The sequence below is a fragment of the Spea bombifrons genome, chromosome 3 (assembly GCF_027358695.1).
Source record: "Spea bombifrons isolate aSpeBom1 chromosome 3, aSpeBom1.2.pri, whole genome shotgun sequence".
NCBI lineage: Eukaryota > Metazoa > Chordata > Amphibia > Anura > Pelobatidae > Spea > Spea bombifrons.
In genome coordinates this window covers 73,468,458-73,488,114 of record NC_071089.1, presented here as the reverse complement: position 1 = coordinate 73,488,114, position 19,657 = coordinate 73,468,458, and the positions used below count along the sequence as shown (strand labels likewise).

Here is a 19,657-nt window from a genome sequence, read left to right as displayed (position 1 = left end):
CTAGGCCATAGAGCATAGGTGATCATTCAGATAGATTTTCTAAACATTTTTATGCTATTTATATGAAAATACCTGATACATAGCTGATTATGTTAGCTATACCCTTCTTGTTATGTCCTGTTTATACATTGTAGAGCACTGTGGCATATGATGGCATGATGGGAAAAAATGGCCTCTGAGTCAGCCTTTGATCTCTGCCCATATTCTCTCTTTCTGACCTTTTAGGACAATCCCCACCCTTTTAGATAACTAGCCCTTTACTCCGGTCTCCCATAAGGAGCAAGAAGGACAGAGTCCTAAGGGATCAAATGGCCCCTTCCAAAGCAAACATTTATTAAAAGTATGCCTCAAGGTTGAATAAGTCATTTTATTTTCTAAGCCTGTCCTGTTAAAGGAGACAGCCTAATATTTATACTTATTTGACTGACACTGTTTTGTCCAAACCTATGAATGACTAAATTTACGTGGAGCTTTTAACCTAGGGTTGCCACCCATTCATTCACAGGACAGTACTGCATTGCTGTGATAGGGTCAGTTCAGATGTCACATTTTGCAGCTTCATCGGAACTGTTGTTGTTGTTGCTCACGCTGATACAGACAGTCAGATCCAGCAGGTTTGTAGTGTCTGCTGAAGGAAGGGGCAAATGATGAGGCAGTGATCCTGGTGCATGTGTGACCACAATTATCGCCAAAGACAGAAAAACTACCATTCAAAAGTTTGGGGTAACTATTTTCCTGGAAAATAATGAGTTTCTAGCTGTGCTGACATAATCGCAAAAGGGTTTTCCAATTATCAATTAGCCTTTTACACTTAAAGTTGGCTTAGCGAACACAAAGTTCCGTTGGAACACAGGAGTGATTGCTGCTGATAAAGAAGATATTCCATAAAAAATTAGCCATTTCCGGTAACAATAGTCTTTTACAGCATTAACAACAAATACATTGTGTTATGCTTAAGCTTTTGCGGGCATAAAAATCTATATAATTATCAGGCCAATCTTGTACCCAAGAAAAGCTTCAAGTAAATCAGATTTTTATTTTCAAATGCAGAAAAGTGTGGTCTACAATTGGAGGCCTCCTATATTCAAGTCGCATACATTATTATAGTTTTTGGTGATTAAGTAAATTACTTAATGTGTTATTACTATGTTTTCTCTTTTTTTAATCAAAGCAAGCCTTTTCATTGCATATTTTAACAGATTATCTTAGGTGTTTCACGCTGGATTTGTTTTGTATAGAGGGAACTTTGATTATTTTAAGATGAGGGCCCATTTACTTGAAGTATCTAACAGCTCTCACTTTCATATAATATGATCTACTGTTATTACTAGCAGAAAAGCTCTCCCAGTTATCACACCTTTCTGAGTCTAATTTGCTGTGGTGTCCCTTTTATATATTTGTAAAAACATTGTAAAGGATATTTTAATTTAGATTTAATATCATCTCACACATTTTCAATTATCATTTAGTAATAACAATGTAAACATAATCTAAGCCTGGACAAGGAGAAGCAAACTAACCAATATTTTCTGTTCTACTGATCTACTATTTTTTTTACTATCACTAACTGGTAGGATTTACATACCAGCTCTGTATGAGCAGACATAATTGACCTTTTAGAGTACACAAAAAAATAATAAGGTGAAAGAAAAACTCATACATCACAAGCTTGTCTAAATGGTATAAGCAGGAAACAGAGCCAAAAGTAGTTTATTGCAGAAGCAATTATTGCTGTAAGGATATAATTTGTTTTGATTTTGTAAAAGATATGGGAATTCGATTTTGGAATTACAGTATTATATTTATATTCAATGGTCTGCCATGACTGCTGTTCAGTAAAACATTTAGTACAAGCAATGTGTGTAAGGGAAAATTATACACCCAATAAGTGATTTGCAATAATTTAACCTACAAGCCTAGTCAGGACTGGACTGGTGGTGACTGGGTGGTAATGGCCACCAAAAGACAAAAGTGTATTTCTATTGCATTTCTATAAATCACACAGTGCGTGGCCGGACATATCTAGCCAGCCACTGTACACTGCAGGTTCTGATCTGTTGCTAATGGCCAGCACCCATTGAGCCTAGTGCATTACCACCACCCTTCCCTCACCACCCTTAATCAGCCATAAAAACAACAACAATTTACATTTCCCACAGAACTGGAGATGAGATGCTTGCCTCCATCCACAACCATCATAGTAAACTCTGTTGGTTTTGAAAGGTACATTAAGGAACCCTCGTGAATACTAAATGTGCTAACCCTTTAACTACCAGAGGTGAACAATTGACCTTTCACTCCCTATGTCAATCAAGAAATTAAGTGAAAATGAGTTTGGCATTTGTGAAGACGTACTGTATATGTTATCTTTAATGTGTAGTGAGTTCTGAGCAAGCAACTAGTTCTGAACTAGCAGCAAGCAACTAGCTGAGCAAGCAACTATATGAATAAAGTGCTTATTCCTCACCTTTAAATGTTTCAGATCATCCAACTAGTTTTAATATAAATCCAAATTCAGCTTTTTAGTGATCATTTAATTTATTGAAGGTGACGAGTAAATTAAAGCCTACCTTGTGTGAAAAAGTAATTGCCCCTCTAAACCTAATAACTGGTTGCTCTACCCAGGGCCGGACTGGGACTGAAAAGCAGCCCTGGAAAAATTTGGAGACCAGCCCCATATAGTTTATCTCACGGTCGCGTTCTTTAACCACACGCACCCCTTATACATACCCGACTCACACTATTCGCCATTCTTTTTAACTCATTATTTGTATTAAAATGCCAGAAAGCAAAAGTGTTAAAAGGCCATAATAAATTAAATACATTACACATAATGGGATCAAAACATTTACTACTGCGAACATTTTAGATGAAAAAGTTCAGTGGAACAAAACAGTGATCACATTATTCTTCACGATATTCTGGTAAGAAACTTTTGTTTCTTTATTAATTCATGTAGACTATTTTTTTCATATTTAATATAAGCTATGATTGAGATATGTTTTTTTTTCCTTTTATTTGCCAACCTACCCCCGAGTTATGCACATCTGCCCCCAGGCTTGCCACTCTGCCCCCCTGATATGCCTTCTAACCCCCTATATGCCACTCTGCCTCCAGAAATGCCTTATACCCCCTATATGCCACTCTGTCCCATGATATGCCTTTTAACCCCCTGTATGCCACTCTGCCATATAGGGGTCAAAAGGCATATCATGGGACAGAGCGGCATATAGGGGGTATAAGGCATTCCTGGAGGCAGAGTGGCATAAAGGGGGTTAAAAGGCATATCATGGGGAACTCTGCCTCCAGAAAAGCCTTATGCCCTCCTATATGCCACTCTGCCTCCCCGATATGCTTTATACCCTCCTATATGCCACTCTGCCCCGTGATATGCCTTTTAACCCCCCTTTTGCCACTATACCTCCAGATATGCCTTTTGACCTCCTCTATGTCACTCTGCATCCAGAAATGCCTTATACCCTATATGCCACTCTGTCTCATGATATGCCTTCTAACCTCCTATATGCCACTCTGCCATATAGGGGGTTAAAAGGCATATCATGAGACAGAGTGGCATATAGGGGGGGTATAAGGCATTTCTGGAGGCAGAGTGGCATAAAGGGGGTTAAAAGGCATATCATGGGGCACTCTGCCTCCAGAAAAGCCTTATGCCCCCCTATATGCCACTCTGTCCCATGATATGCCTTTTAACCCCCATATGCCACTCTGCCTCCCTGATATGCCTCAACCCTCCTATATGCCCGTCTGCCCCGTGATATGCCTTTAACCCCCTTTTTGCCACTATACCTCCAGATATGCCTTTTGACCTCCTATATGTCACTCTGCATCCAGAAATGCCTTATACCCCTATATGCCACTCTGTCCCATGATATGCCTTTTAACCCCCTATATGGCAGAGTGGCATATAGGGGGTTAGAAGGCATATCATGGGACAGAGTGGCATATATGGGTATAAGGCATTTCTGGAGGCAGAGTGGCATAAAGGGGGTTAAAAGGCATATCATGGGGCACTCTGCCTCCAAAAAAGCCTTATGTTCCCCTATATGCCACTCTGTCCCATCATATGCCTTTTAATCCCCTATATGTCACTCTGCATCCAGAAATGCCTTATACCCATATATGCCACTCTGGCATATAGGGGGTTAAAAGGCATGTCATGGGACAGAGTGGCATATAGGGGGGTAAAAGGCATTTCTGGAGGCAGAGTGGCATATAGGGGGACACACTTACATACACACACATGCCGATTTTTTTTGTTTTTAACACATTCAAAAAAAAATATTATACATTTTGTACTAAAAAATACATTACTTTACTCACCTTCTACTTCTCTTGACTTCCGTCCTCTGATAGCCGCGCACTGTTCTCTTCTCTCTCCTGACAGGATGTCACTGACCTGACATCCGGTGCTGCAGCAGTCTGAGTGCGAGGGGCGGAGCTTCCACCCCTCACGCTGCTCCCATCACTATGCAGCCATCAGGCTGCTGGGAATGTAATCTAAACGGCCGGTGCGTGCTGATGCCCCCGGCCGGAGCTACTTTAACACTTTTTTTTCTATATGGTAATTATTTTTTTTATATGGTAAGCTGGATCGGCTCGCCATATAAAGTAAAAAAAAAAAGTATTAAAGCAGAGCCGGCCGGCGGCATCAGCACGCATCGGCCGTTCAGATTACATTCCCAGCAATCTGATGGCTGCATAGTGATGGGAGCAGCGTGAGGGGTGAAAGGTCAGTGCGAGGGGCGGAGCTTTCACCCCTCATGCTGCTCCCATCACTAAGCGGCCATCGCACACGGCTGCTGGGTGCCGATGCGGCCGGCCGGCGATACTGTAATACATTTTTAAAATTTAATATGGCAAGCCGGACCAGCTTGCCATATTAAATTAAGAAAAAAGTATTATAGTAGCGCCGGCCGGCCGGTCGCATCAGCACCCAGCGGCCGCTCAGGTCCCAGCCCGCCCCTGGTCCCAGCCCACGGACCTGCCGGCCCACCGGGAAATTTCCCGGTATCCCGGTGGGCCAGTCCGGCCCTGGCTCTACCTTTGGTGGCAATAATTGAAATTAAACATTTGCGATAACTGGCAGTGAGTCTTTTACATTGCTGCAGAAGAATTTTGGTCCTTTCTTCTTGACAGATTTTTTTAATATAGCCACATTAGGGTCATCCACAGCATATAAATTACATTCAAGTCAGGACTTTGACTAGGCCATTTGAAACCTTAATTTTGTTTCATTGAGCCATTCCTTGTGTGTTTTGGATCATTGTGTATGTCTCTGTCTCCGGTAACACTTCCCCTTCCCTCCTCCTCTCAGTCAGGGTACCACAGGGCTCAGTTCTAGGACCCCTTCTGTTCTCTCTTTACAGTTCCTCACTTGGCAAACTGATCTCATCCTTTGGCTTTCAATACCACCTGTATGGTGATGACACCCAGATCTATCTATCCTCTCCTGATCTCTCTCCTTCTGTCTTAGATTGTGTAACTAACTGCCTCGCCTCTGTCTCTGGCTGGATGTCTGCACATTTCCTGAAACTCAATCTCTCCAAAACCAAACTTCTCATCTTCCCTCCCTCCAATGCTAAGATTCCCCCATCTATCTCCCTCAATGTTAATGGTACTATCATCTCCCCGTCTCCTCATGCCCGCTGTCTTGACATTTATCTTTTTTCCTCCTCCCCCTAATTATGTGGGTAGGAGGATCCAGTTTGCAGAGGGATATTTAAACCCTCAGTAGGCACTACACCTTTGCCTGTGATAGTGCCTTATAGCCTTCACTAGCGTTCCCTTGCTGTTTATTATTTGTTTACTAACTCCGGCTAGTTCTTTGATGTTTGCTGCCTGCCCTGTCCTCTTCTTGTGACCCCGACTACTCTTCCGCCTGAGCCCTGAATTTATTATTTTATTTAGTATTTTGGTTCCTGGATGTTCTGAGCTTTGCTACGTTCCTGTTTCCACTATACGTCTCCGTGCACTGGTTGCTGTGTTCTCCATCTCCGCTAGGAGGCGCCTTTTCCAATTTCTGCAGTGTGGGTCCGCTGCCAGTACCGCTGTCGTGACACCCCTCTACAATCCTCCATGAATGCTGCTGCCAGACTTATCTTCCTCTCCCATCACTTCACTAACACCTCTCCCCTCTGTCAGTCTCTTCACTGGCTGCCTGTGCGCTTCAGGATTCATTTCAAAATGACACTTACTTTCAAAGCCCTTCACGGCGGTTCCCCTACCTACATCTCATCACTCATTGCTAAATACACTCCACACCGGTCTCTACGCTCATCCAATGATCTCCTTCTATCCTCTCCATTGGTTTCTAGCTCTCATGCACGCTTACAAGATTTCTCAAGGGCTGCCCCATCCTCTGGAATGTCCTCCCCCGGTCTATCCGTCTTTCTCCCTGCCTTTATTCCTTCAAAAAATCCCACAAGACCCACTTCTTTAAGGTCGCTTACAACATAGCACATTAACCCTCTCCCATATGCCTTAAGCGCACCTTTCCTAGTCCCTCTCCTGCAATACTTTTACTAGTGAGGCTGGTCCATCACTAACTATGGGACTTTTACCTATTGTGTAATACACCCTAAATCCCTGTAGATTGTAAACTCGTTTGAGCAGGGCCCTCCTCACCTATTGTCTCTGTAAGTCAAATTGTTACGTTACATACTACTTGTTATGTCCTGTCCACCCATTGTACAGCGCTACAGAATTTAATGACACTATATAAAACAATAAATAATAATAAAAAAAAGGCCTGCTGCTTAACCAAACAGGTGCTTGAGCTTTAAATCACAAACTGATGGTCGGATATTCTCCTTCAGGATTTTCTGGTAGAGAGCAGAATTCATGGTTTCGTCAATTATGGCAAGTTGCCCAGGTCCTGAAGCATCAAAGCAGCCCCAGACCATCACACTTCCACCACCATGTCTGGCTCTTGGTATGATTATTTTGTAATGCTTTGTTAGCTTTCCACCAGATGTAACAGGACCCATGTCGTCCAAATGGTTCTACTTTTGACTCATCAGTCCTCAGAATATTATCCCAAAAGACTTGCGGGGCATCAAAATGTTTTTCAACAGACAACTCTCCCATCCATGCATTTGCACAGTCTTAAAGTGAAATTGTGAATACTGACCTCAACTGAGGCAAATGAGGGCTGAAGTATTTTGCATGTTAGTCTGGTCAATGCGCACTTGAATTTTGGTAGGCCAGCCTTTCCTCTGAAGGTTCACCTCTGTTCCAAGTTTTCTCCATTTGTAGGTAATGGCTCTTACCGTGGTTTACTGGAGTCCAGAACCTTAGAAATGCCTTTGTAACCCTTTCCAGAGTGATAGACGTTAATGACTTTGTTTCTCATCTGTTCTTGAATTTTAAACATTTTAGCCTACCGTACTTTGCAGGTTCTATTTAATTAATGTTTAGATTGAACACCTGTTAGTAATCATGCCTGGGCGTGTCTAGTGAAATTGAACCCAATTTTCAATTAAATGTGGTCAAATGGTTGATTTAGTAACTAAGAGGCCAGTTGCTTTTTCACAAAGGGCCAGATAGTGTTGGATAGTTTTTTCTTTCTATATATAAAATCATCATTTAAAACTGCATTTTGTGTTTATTCTGGTTATCTTTGCCTAATATTAAAATTAGTTTGATGATCTGAAGTATTTAAGTTAAAACAAATATGCAAAAATAGAAGAAATCAGGAAGAGGGTAAATACTTTTTCACAGCACTGTATGTTACTTTCTTTCACCATGCATCCTGTCTGCATCATACGTCCCAACAGCCCTGTTGTCCACAGGTACAATCACAATTTACGGGCACTGTCCTGCCAAAAAGCCAAACTTTCTGAGATCACTTGATCTCCCCTGGCCGTCCCATTTCGGTGTGAAATACATTAAGGTCTGTGGCTGTTGTAACACAGACCTCAATCACAGCTCCCACACGGTCTCCTTGCAATTTAGTGATGCTGAATGTCAGGATATTAGGTTATATATTGGCAGTTGACTTCAATACCTTGGAAGGGGCTAAGGTAGGTCCCCATAGTGTTGCTTATAATTGTAGCTTCTTCTGTTGTCACTAAAGTTATTTAAGGGCATTTTTATTTTGTTGTTTTTTAGGCATCAGTGGGACAAACATTCTCCTTTAGTGGCCTGCCAGTAGTCTTCCATTAAAGGCTATGGAGGATATGTTCCACAGAAAGCAAGGGGAGCTTCTAGGAACAGTTATGCTAAATATAATATATAAAAATACTAATCTACTCTTCTGTAGATTAGTGACTAACTAAGTTTGTGATATCTTCTAGTGGGCCAATGTTCATGATTTAAGATGTAGAATCACAAGCTTTGAAGACCTCAGACTCTGAGGCTCAGAAGTCCCACCTTTAGATGTATCATCAGTTTAATAAATATGCTTCTAATAAGAACTTTGTATGTGTAACCGTAGGACTTTGCTGATTCCCCAAAGTAGTTTTACAACGCATGTAAACATAATTATTGTAATGTAATAATTATACCTAATATAAAATGGACACTATTTCCTTGTTATTGTATCCTGTATTAGAAAAACAATGCTTTGCACATGCATGTACAAATGTGTGATCAAATTGTTTGCCTGATTGACATCTGCTGCATGTATATATAAGTTATTTTATTTTAATAATACCAATAATTTGGAAGAAGCATTTTGTTATAAACTACTAAAGTATTATTTAAACAATATATTGAGGATTATGTTATGCTTCAATTATTTGTTTTATGTACTAAATGAAATCTCAATTTATACAACTCATCATTGATCTATAGTGCATAAAACATGTGGGTATTTTTTGTATCAATTCAGATAATCTACCTCCTTTGCTGGAGTTTATGCTTTTTGTTGTAATGAAGCAGTAATATAGAATTTGTAATCTTTGTTATCTTTTTTTTTTACAGCCAGAAACTAAGTTTTAAGGAGCGTGTACGTATGGCAAGCCCAAGGGGGCAAAGTATAAAAAGCAGGCAAGCATCAGTTGGAGATCGCCGTTCACCAAGTGCTGATATTGGAACTGAAGGAAGTCCAACAAAAGTCCAAAAAAGCTGGAGCTTCAATGATAGAACACGTTTTCGGCCATCACTAAGGCTGAAGAGTTCACAACCAAAGCCAGTTACAGATAGTAAGATATACTGATTTACCTAAATACATTACCACCCTGGTATGTATGTACCTGGTCAATGGTAATTTAATGAAATTATAAGTGAAATTGTGTCTCAACATTGGCAATGCTGCCAGAATTAAGAAGGTGGTTAAAAGTGTCCCAGGTTTGGCAGATGCTGGGGAGAAGGTAGCAAGATGGGAATGAATGCAACCATTCTGTTGTGCTGCTCTAATTGGAAGAATTTAGACTATAACAACGGCTCATTTATTTACTTACAATTCCTTGTATAGTAACTCGGGGCATTCAGAACAAGGTTTTAGGCAGTAACTCCACAAAGACTAGATCTTTTCTGTTCTTACATGAGATTCCTTAGCAACTCCTTTCTCTGAGTGGCATAGCATGAAGAAGATTTTTTGTCAACATAAATTAGTGATTTTTATTTTCCTGACCAGTTTCTCTGCTTTGGGTTTAACCTAAAAGTAACCTAGTAGTTGTCTCAATAAAGTAAACTAAAGGTTCATACATGTTAACTAAAGTTGGGATGCCACTTCCTAACAGACCCCTAATAGCCTTGGTCCAGCCATTACCTCTACTAAACTTCTAGGTCATTGCCCCCCCCCTCCAATTCAATTACTATTGCTTTGCGGAGCAGCATTTGGACCATAGGTGCAAAATTGTATTTAGCCAATGTAATACTTGTGAATTGTGAATTGGGATTAGTGCTAGAGGTACTTACCTTGATGTTTCTGTGTTTCCTTTTTTGTATTTCTTTTTTTTTCTGCTGTTGAAAAAGGAAATATTTGCTGTGAAGTTTTTATTGTCTGAAAATAACATTGGAATTGCACTAGAGCTTGAAAAAAAACTCAATTGGGAATACCCTTAACGGTCCTTTGTCCTATGCTCAGGATGATTTTAGTCTGCAGGAGATGGAGCTGTCTCATGTCTCTTACAAGACAAAAGCTCATACCCCTCCCAGAAGAAAATTTTTGTGATTTGTGAGTGTGACTGTAAATCTATGGTTACCAAAGTCAATGTTTGAAAAGTACCATGCACCAAGTCTGAGATAACTCATGCTATTACAAATGGTACTAAAATATAGGGTATGCTATAAGGTAGCATTAGACATATTGTGACTAGAATGAGATATTTGGCCAATAAACCCACTATGTAAGACCAAACGTGGATTTGAGGGAGTATAATTTCTGGAGAACATTCCTGATTATGACTGATTATTCTAAAACACGTAAGTGATCAATGCCAGACATCTAATTTTAAAATAGGTAGATTTTTTTTTAACTAGGGATGTATATGAGAATGTATCTTGCACAACTGATACACTAATATAGCAATCCTAAAAGTTTAAAAGAAAAGAAGTTAAAAGAATTCTCTTGTCTAATAGGTTTCTCTACAGACCACATAGACAGAGTGGCATTGGCTTTACCTCTGAGTCTGCCAATGTTAACACTTAGTTTCCCATTCTGTTTTGTGAATAACATCTTAGAGCTATACTATAGACAAGTATAGTTTAATATGCCAATATATCTTCCTGTAGCTTATAGAGTACCTCACTATAATAAGTCTATGTACTTTACATCAGGGACTCCTAACTATGGCCTCTGGGCTACATACGGCCTGCCACAAGTTTTTATGCACAGCAACTTGCCCAGCTGCAGGGCTGGACTGGTCTATGATATATCTACCATGGTGACAGGGGTTGCAATTGCAGCTGGGCCTGTGACTCCAGTGGAGCCCGGTCGACCCCTGCTGAGACTCTAATTCCTGGCTGTCGTCACTGCGTGGATCACGTAACCACAAGTTACGTGACTCTGCTGCATTCCTGCCTTCCCACCCTGATCCAAAATTGTACAAAAGGGCTGATCTGACCAGAGAGAAAGTCGTCAGTGAGGTAAGGGGGTTGCAAGAGGGAGTTAGCGAGTGAGAGAGAGAGTAAGGCAGGATGGGATTATGTATGAATGTGTGTATATATGACAATGTATGGATAAGTGAGTGTGTTAACATAAATATGTAAGCATTTGTGTGTGTGAGCATATATGTGTATGTGTGTTTGTGTGCTAGCATGGATGTATATTTGTAAGGTTTTATGTGTTAGCATGGATGCATATGTGTAAGTGTTTGTGTGCTAGCATGAATGTGTATGTGTAATTGTTAGTGTGCTAACATGGATGTTTATGTGAAATAGTTTATGTGTTAACATGGATATATATGTCTAAATTGTGTGGTAGGGAGTGTGTGCTTAGCATGAATGTGTATATGTAAGTGGTGTGAGCGGGAGTGTGTGTTAGCATGGGTGTGTAAGTGTGTGTTAGTGAGTATGAGTTAGTGGAAGTATTTGTATGTGTGTCTGCGTGAGGGTGTACATATGTGTGCCAGTGCGCATGTTGGGGGGGGCTGCGCATGACAGGAAACTTTGTTCTGCATGACAACCGAAGCTGTATCCATTGAGTCACACGCAGCATATGCAGTGAGAGGAACAGACAGCGCTCATCACCACTTCATGATAACAAACTTTAAGATTGGCACAGCACATGCTGGGGGAATCAGTAATTTATGACACTGGCTGAGACAATCAGGATTTTGTATACGGCACAGGCTGAGGCAATAAGGATTTTATACGGCACAGGCTGAGGCAATAAGGATTTTATACGGCACAGGCTGAGGCAATAAGGATTTTATACGGCACAGGCTGAGGCAATAAGGATTTTTATATGGCACAGGCAGGGGCAATGCAGATTTTATATATATATATATATATATATATATATATATATACATATATATATATGGCACAGGCTGGGGCAATCAGGATTGTTTTTATATGGCACAGAAAGGGTCAGTCAGGATTCTATATATGATATAGGAAAGCTGTTTATTGACAAGTATGACGCAGGCAGGCTGTTTTGGCGGTACTGACAAGCTGTTTTGGGACAAAGATGGCACATAGAAGCTGTTTGGGGCACAGGCAAGCTGACACCTTACACATACATACATACATACACACACAGAGACACAGCCACTCCAACACCATAAACTTGCACAAATAAACATACGCACACACCATCTCTAAACATGTGGTTGATTACACATACATATATGTTTTTGTTAAAATTGTTGATCTTGTTTAGATATTTATTTTAAAAAGTTATAGGCATTTTTTTTATTCTGTATGTTTCTCACTTGAGCTACACCTGTAATTCTGGGTTTGCATGTGTTAATCAGTTGATCTCTGTTTCCATGTGGTTCTCATTTGATCTATAGCCACATTGCAGGATTTGCTCTTGTTATTTAGTTGATCCTTATGTATCCACTTACCTCTCATTTGATCAGCAGCATGCAAACTGCAGAGCTGCCATTGACCTGCAACTGCAGGGCGCAGTGCACCTGCCAATGCTACCCCCCACTAAGTGCCAGCTTTCTTTGTAATTGTCACATTTCTCTTTTGTTCTGAATTATATCATGCTTATTACCTTGACGAGAGTTTAGATACATTTTAGAGACCTCTGGTTTAGATTATGATTTATGGTGCGTGCCTTGAAAGTGATCATGCAAGTTGTTTTCAGTGCGCAGATATATATATAAGTATATATGTAGTATAATGGCTTATACTTGATTTGCTTAAACAGCATAGATGAAATAGTATTATCACCTAATTCAGGAAGATTTAAATAATTTACATTATAATTTGGCCCCCTGCTGTTACCTTTGTAATTCAATTTGTTTAATTTCTTTATTGAAATAAGGAATAGAATTTGATATGGAGGCTGCTCACGACTGCCACATGTCAATGCAGTATCAAACCACATGTAACCATGACAAGGTTTAGTACAGTGCTTGTCCTCATTAAAAACTTGTTTTTAGTGATCACAGTTATATACCTATAAAATTACTTTGCTATATCCTGTCAGCTAGCACAAAGAAAGCAGAATGTGAACAAATGCTATTTGGAACGGACAAACAGATGGTTTCTAAAGCAATATAAAAATGATATCACCATGTGCAAGATTAGACTGGTGCGATAGTCCCACGGCTTGCAAACGTTTGTTGTCAAGAAACACTTAAAAACATTACTGAAAAAGGAGATGTTGGTAAAACCAGATACCAAGGGCATACATAAATTGTCCATTGCATATAAAATACAGCTCTAGTATATTTTCTAACCACACACTAATTGACTTCATCTACATCTGCAGATGAATAATTTAACCCCTTTTGGATGAAATGTTGAGACAGGGAAAACTCACTCAATAAAAAGAAATCACTAGACTAGCTCAAAAGAGTCTAAGCTATTTCTTATGTTTTGCTCATTCATCTGCAGACTCCATATAGTTGACATTACTAGGGAGCAGAAAAAAAGTATTAGGAAGACTTTATAGATCAAAATGATGTAGGCAGGTAGATTGCAGATTAGTACCAACCAGTAATGCGTGTTTGGGTGTAAATTATGTAGATACTCATTTGGGTCTTCTGGGATTCATAGCTGAAGCATTAAGAGTTCATCTTGAAATATTGGTAAAGATGTTATAAGAAATGAGCACAATGGTTTTTGTTGTTTATGATTAACATCACAAACAAATATTTTATTAAGAAAAAGACACTTGCTTATAGGGCAACCTTTGATTGCTTGACAAATGGATTTGTTATGGTTTGTTATGATTATTTTTTATATGGTGCCACAATTATTACATCACTGTCTAAACTAAAGAGCGTTTGACTGGCAAGTCAAAGGAAGAGGGGATTCACCTCACAAGATCATAATCATAATTTTTGTGCACCCCATCCCCTCCCCATAGATTGTAGGCATACCTGAGAACTCTCTGGGTGAAGCTCTGGGTCACTAACGGGAAACTCCTGGTCGTGGAAGCGGCATTGCCACACGCCACAGTCCTCACCCACTTCCCCATTAAAAATAGCATGTGTACTGCGATGTCAGTGGGACCATTTGCAACATCAGCGAGACCACCCATGATGTCAGCAGGACCGCTCTTATCCGCATCCCACAAGTGGGGAATCTGTAGTGCTTACTAAAAAGTTTGGTGGATAATAGTCTGGGCTGTTTCCAGGGTTTGAGCTAGGCCCATTAGTTCCAGTGAAGGGTAATGTTAATGTTACATCATATTAAGACAATTGTATGCGTCCAGCTTTGTGGCAATAGTTTTGGGACGATATGTTCCAGCATCACTATGCCCCTGTGCACAAAGCAAGGTCCATAAAGACATGGTTTAACTAGTGTAGCGTGGAGGAACTCGAATGGCCTGCACAGAGCTCTGACCTTAAGCCCATTAAATACCTCTGAAATATATTTGAAAGCTGGTTTGCGAGCCAGGTCTTCTCATCCAACATCAGTGCCTGACCTCATAAATTCTCTTCTGACTAAATGGGCACAAAGACGCACTCCAAAATCTTGTGGAAATCCTTCCCAGAAGAGTGGAGGCTGTTATAGCTGCAACTTATTCATGCACATGATTTTGGAATGGGATGTCTAAGAGGCTTTTGTGGGCATAATAGTCAGTTAGCCACATAATTTTGGTCATATAATGTAGCAAGTGGTACATAAGAAAATATTGAACAAACAAGAGTTTAGTTGAAGATATTAGTTAAGATTTTGAAGATATTTTAAACTGAAGAGTTTAGGCCACCTAAGCGAAGCACATTATGTTTAATATTTAATTATGACAGGCATTCTTGGGCACATATGGAAATGCTAAAGACACTCTGTGTATCAAATTAACTTGTTCCCCTCCTTTAATTAGTCACGTTGTCCAACTGAGCCATTCTATGCTACAAGGCAGTATAGTAGGTAAAAGCTCACAAAAAATCCCATACAGGCTGAAAGTACAGACTTTAAATAATTTTGTTTTAATCTTATTGAGGATTTTTATATATATATTTATGATTTGAAGTAAATATGATGCTTACTTTTTTATAATTAGGATTAAAAGATAAGTCTTATTATTACAGACGGTGCCACTGCCTTTTAGGTGAAATAAATTATACTACTGCATGGGATTTTTTAGTTTTTTTTTATATAACTATGACGGCTTGAGGCAACTACAGTTGGAGTTATGGTCACTGGGCTAAAATAACATGTACAAATCTAGAAATTACTAATATTGAGCTGTTCGAAAACTTCATGTGAAAACTGTTCGGTTGCATGTTTGGATCAGAAAACTTCAGAAAAAAGAAAATTTAAGTGTATATATATTATATTTATTAATCTAAGTCAATATAAAAAATTACCATATGGAGGTAAACAAAAATAATACCATATAAGCACTAACTAATATCAATTTTATTTTTGGTGACAAAATCTGCTTTATGTTTATGTATAGTATGTGACAGTAACGTGATAAAAATTAGTTGCATTTCAGTAACTTTAAAAAGTCATACATAATAGAATAAACCTGGCTTATAAAGCAAAATGTTATTAAACAATAGAAAAGTAGATTGTCCTGCTTAACCATTTATTATGATGATATGGACATATAGATGCATACAAACTATTAATAGATATATCAAAATGATTAGGAAAATTGATGGATATAGGGATTGCTTGTGGTTTACCATTGGAAGAAAAAATAAAATGATTTTCATTTGTACAATTCTTATAACTTATACTACTATACTGGTTTGTTTAATTTCCAATAATATATTCAAAGCCAGTAGCCCACTCTGAATGCATCACTTCTTTCATTAAAAGAGTCAATAAATTAAGCAATATGTCTCAATCAAAGAGCCGCATGTTCCTATTTTAGGACGCTGTATGATGATGGCGTATAAGGGGCTGGGTACTTATTAATCCCAGTCAGGATTCTCTTTAAAGTAGAATTTACAATCCATTTTTAAGGGTGCTAAATTAATTAAAGATTATGTATCAAACAGTAGATCCACCAATTCCCTGTAACTCCACTTCCGACTATACTTTAACCCAACTATTGTAAAGTATAGTTCTAAAGCCAACAGAGGCAGGCTGGCAGCCAATCCAAATTTTTTAAAAAATGGCCAGTCTGACTATATCTCATGTATATATTAAGAAAAACCTGTGGCACTAAAGGTAGGCCGGAAACAGACCCAAGTTCAAATCCCCATAAAGTGTTTTTTATTATGCCATAATCTTGCAATCTCAATCTTAAATGCACACTCAAATCACCCCCCAATCAATGTTTTGCATTGACACAACCAGTGGCGGTAAAAGCCCTTTAAGTAACATTATATTGAAATGGGGAGAGCACAAAAATGTGAAGGTTAAAATGCATATGATGGCTTGAGTGTCCCCTAAGCACTTGCACACATAAGGCATCTGTTCAGTGATCACACAGATCAGACCTTCATTTACGAAACATTGTAAATATTCTGGTTTTCAAGTATTGTCTGGAGCCCTGTTCCAGCAGCAATACATTTTTGTGCTAATTGCACAACTGTTTGTTAGTTGCTTCATTAACCTTTGAAATAAATGCACCAATTTATGGTAATGGCACTTAAGGTGTGTATTACACAAATTCGGTTGTTTAAAGAACAGATTTTATAAACTATATCCTTTCCCTTTCTAAACCATTAAAGGATGGTGTTTTAGAAATTCCTACATGCATCTTTTCAACCAAGCCTGATTTTATCTTTTAGCTGACGTCGGCCTTGGAACAGAAGAAGCGCACGATGAAAAAGGGTGCCACTGTGACGTATCAGTTGAAGATCTAACACCTGCTCTTAAAACTGTCATCCGCGCCATCAGGTTAGTAAAAAATGCACATTAGAAAAATATTTGTATAACACTTTTTTGCTGCCCTCTCTTACTAGTTGTATGATCAGTCTGGTAAAATATGTCTATAGGAAGCTATGAGACGTACAGATAGAACACATTACGGAATACTTAACATTCACTGTAGTTCCTCCATAAATAGTCTGACTCAGCAGAGGCTTCCACGCTACTACTGCTGTGTTCCAAACTGTAACACGTACCAAATTTAAATCCAAAAACAGCCTTTGTGTATTTTAATGTAATTAACGTAATTAACGTTGAAAAGTAGCTAACATGCATTTTTTACATAATGTAATATTTGTCATTTTTTTTAAACAACTTCAAATAGGAGGTTGTTTTAGTGCAGGAAATTATGTGAACCAATTTGGGGAATCAAATCTTTACAATGAATTATAATATTGAAATAAGCTTTTTAACCACTTAATGACAAAAAATGCATTGTTTTCAATGGGTTAAGGGACCGCCCATTGTCCTTAAGGGGTTAACTATGGAACATTCCAAAATGTCTGCTTGCATTTGTTTTGTGTATTATTAGTATGCCCACAAATTAGCAAAGCAGTTTTTGGCTCTGCAGGTTACAGTAATTTTAATAACATATAGAAATAATATTTCCCATACAATACCTCTGCAGGAGCTATTGGTGGTGCAATTGTGAATTAACCTCAAGTTCCAGACAGTGTGGCAACTCTATACCCCTGATGTCTCCTGTACTTTGTGACCTAGTAAAGAGCAAGAGCTGTGCCTTTGTTTCTTCTTCGGTTTAAAACAGTCCCACGTGTAAAGTCTCTATACATGTATAGTTGTACGGAAAAAAAACCAAAATCTTTGCTAAGGAAATGTGAATCGCAATACTCCCCTGACCAGCAATAGAATCCTTCCTAGACAATACCATAACCATACAGTAAACGATAAGATGGGTTTGGACACCAAAAGAGATGATGACATCAAAACATTTCAGGACATTCATCTTAATACTAAAAATTCCAAATTAAAAATACAATTGCAGCTTTTTAGTAAGGTTATCTAATTGAAACATATTGGCTACACGATATATAATGCAATGCATTCTCTTGTAGACATTAAATGGAATCTAATCATTAACACCAATTTCTCAACAACAGGAAATATTGGATCACAATTTCATTTATAATGGCTTATTGGCTAAACGTTTTCCCGAGAAAACATTGAGTCTCAATAACGAAAAGTAAAAATATTTATTTTTCAACATGTTTTTTTTTGTAATAATCAAATAATTAGATAATTAATGCAACGGTTGGATATCATTAAAATGCATATGAATCCCTTACTATCTTGGGAAATAATATACAGATTTACATGATAGAGATGCACACATGAAAAATATTTGTTTTATCTAAAGTTCTGTAAAGGGAAGAACCACATGCAGGTGGATAAATTTAAAAAAAACTCATTTAATACAAGTTACCAAGCTGTTCAGACAGTATCCAAAGTAAAAAGGGCGCTAAGACAGAATGGAAAGGAGTAATTTGTATAGGTTTGCTAAATATATAAACCTTAAACATTTGTCAACAAAGAGGTAGTTAAATACTTTAACAAAAAAAACACCTTGGAACAGTAATTGGACTTAATTACAATGCATACATCCCATGTGGTGTAGAAATCATCGAGATCTGTCGGTTTGAGGTGTTCTTGAGATGTTCATTTCATGATCAATACAGATAGTCTCAGAGGTTAATTATCAGTGATGCCTAGCTGTGGACTCCAAGATCTGTTACCGCAGTTCAGTTAATCCCACGCTTAACCATCCATCCATCCTAAAATTTGTGAGCCTAATTTTCTGCTCATAGCCAATAAAGGAATGTAACACAGGTGCTGCAATAGCTTGCTAAATTATTTAAAATTAAACATTACAACAATATAATGAGTGTTAAAGGGTTGCATTATTAAGCCATCATCTCCTGTATAAAGACAAAGCCAAGTGAACTATAATAACATTTACTCATGGGATCAGAAGAACCACAGAGGGAGCGCACAGAAAAGTGTAGCCTTGCATCCTTTAATAGTGTTAATGTATCAAGTTATTAAAGATTGTGTTTGTTGCTGAAAGGAACAGCTATGAAAAATACTTCATATTAACAGTGGTCTTGTTATCTGAACATAGATGTATGATTGACTCCATTGATTCTCAGAGACATGCCTAAGGAATCACCCTCAGCCACCCACTGCACATTTTCCATCCTCGAACTGAGTTCTGGGATATGACGCCATATCCTGACACTCCACGGCTTGAAAGCATGCAGCGTTTTTTACACACGCCTTAATAGTGCAAATGGGCTGGGTGGGGAGATCAGAGATCTCTCCTGTAACCCCTTAAACAGGAGCACGCTAGGAGGCCTGATCACCCAAGAGGGCAATCTGCCACCTGGTGCTGCCCTCTAGGCTAATATGTTGCTGCTTGTACCCCTCAAAAATGGGTTGAAATTTGCAAAGGCACATAGTACATCTTTTTCTTTCTGTGTATTTCCCTCACAGGGCATTCTTGTAAAAAGTAATTTGAGTTTTAAAAGTTGTTCTCGGTAGGTTAAATTTATATGGTGATAAGACCATGTGAACAAGAATTACTTATAATAAACAACCCCTAAATGATGAGAAGTTCATTACATTCAATACATTCATGGGCCAATAGTAATGAAGTGTGTGATATATTTGCTGGTTTTAATAAGTAGCCAATGTAATCTAAAATGAAACTGATGATATAATT

At 38.6% G+C, this 19,657-nt stretch overlaps 1 protein-coding gene across 2 annotated transcripts in view; it reads left to right on the top strand.

The window, feature by feature from the left end:
* The window catches only part of KCNQ5 (potassium voltage-gated channel subfamily Q member 5), a 242,785-nt gene that overhangs the window by 206,241 nt on the left and 16,887 nt on the right, over positions 1-19,657 (top strand). For both annotated transcript variants that reach the window (XM_053461252.1, XM_053461250.1), the window contains 2 exons: positions 8,944-9,164; positions 16,782-16,890. In XM_053461252.1, the coding sequence (XP_053317227.1) occupies positions 8,944-9,164; positions 16,782-16,890 (330 nt within the window). The remainder of the gene's footprint in view (positions 1-8,943; positions 9,165-16,781; positions 16,891-19,657) is intronic.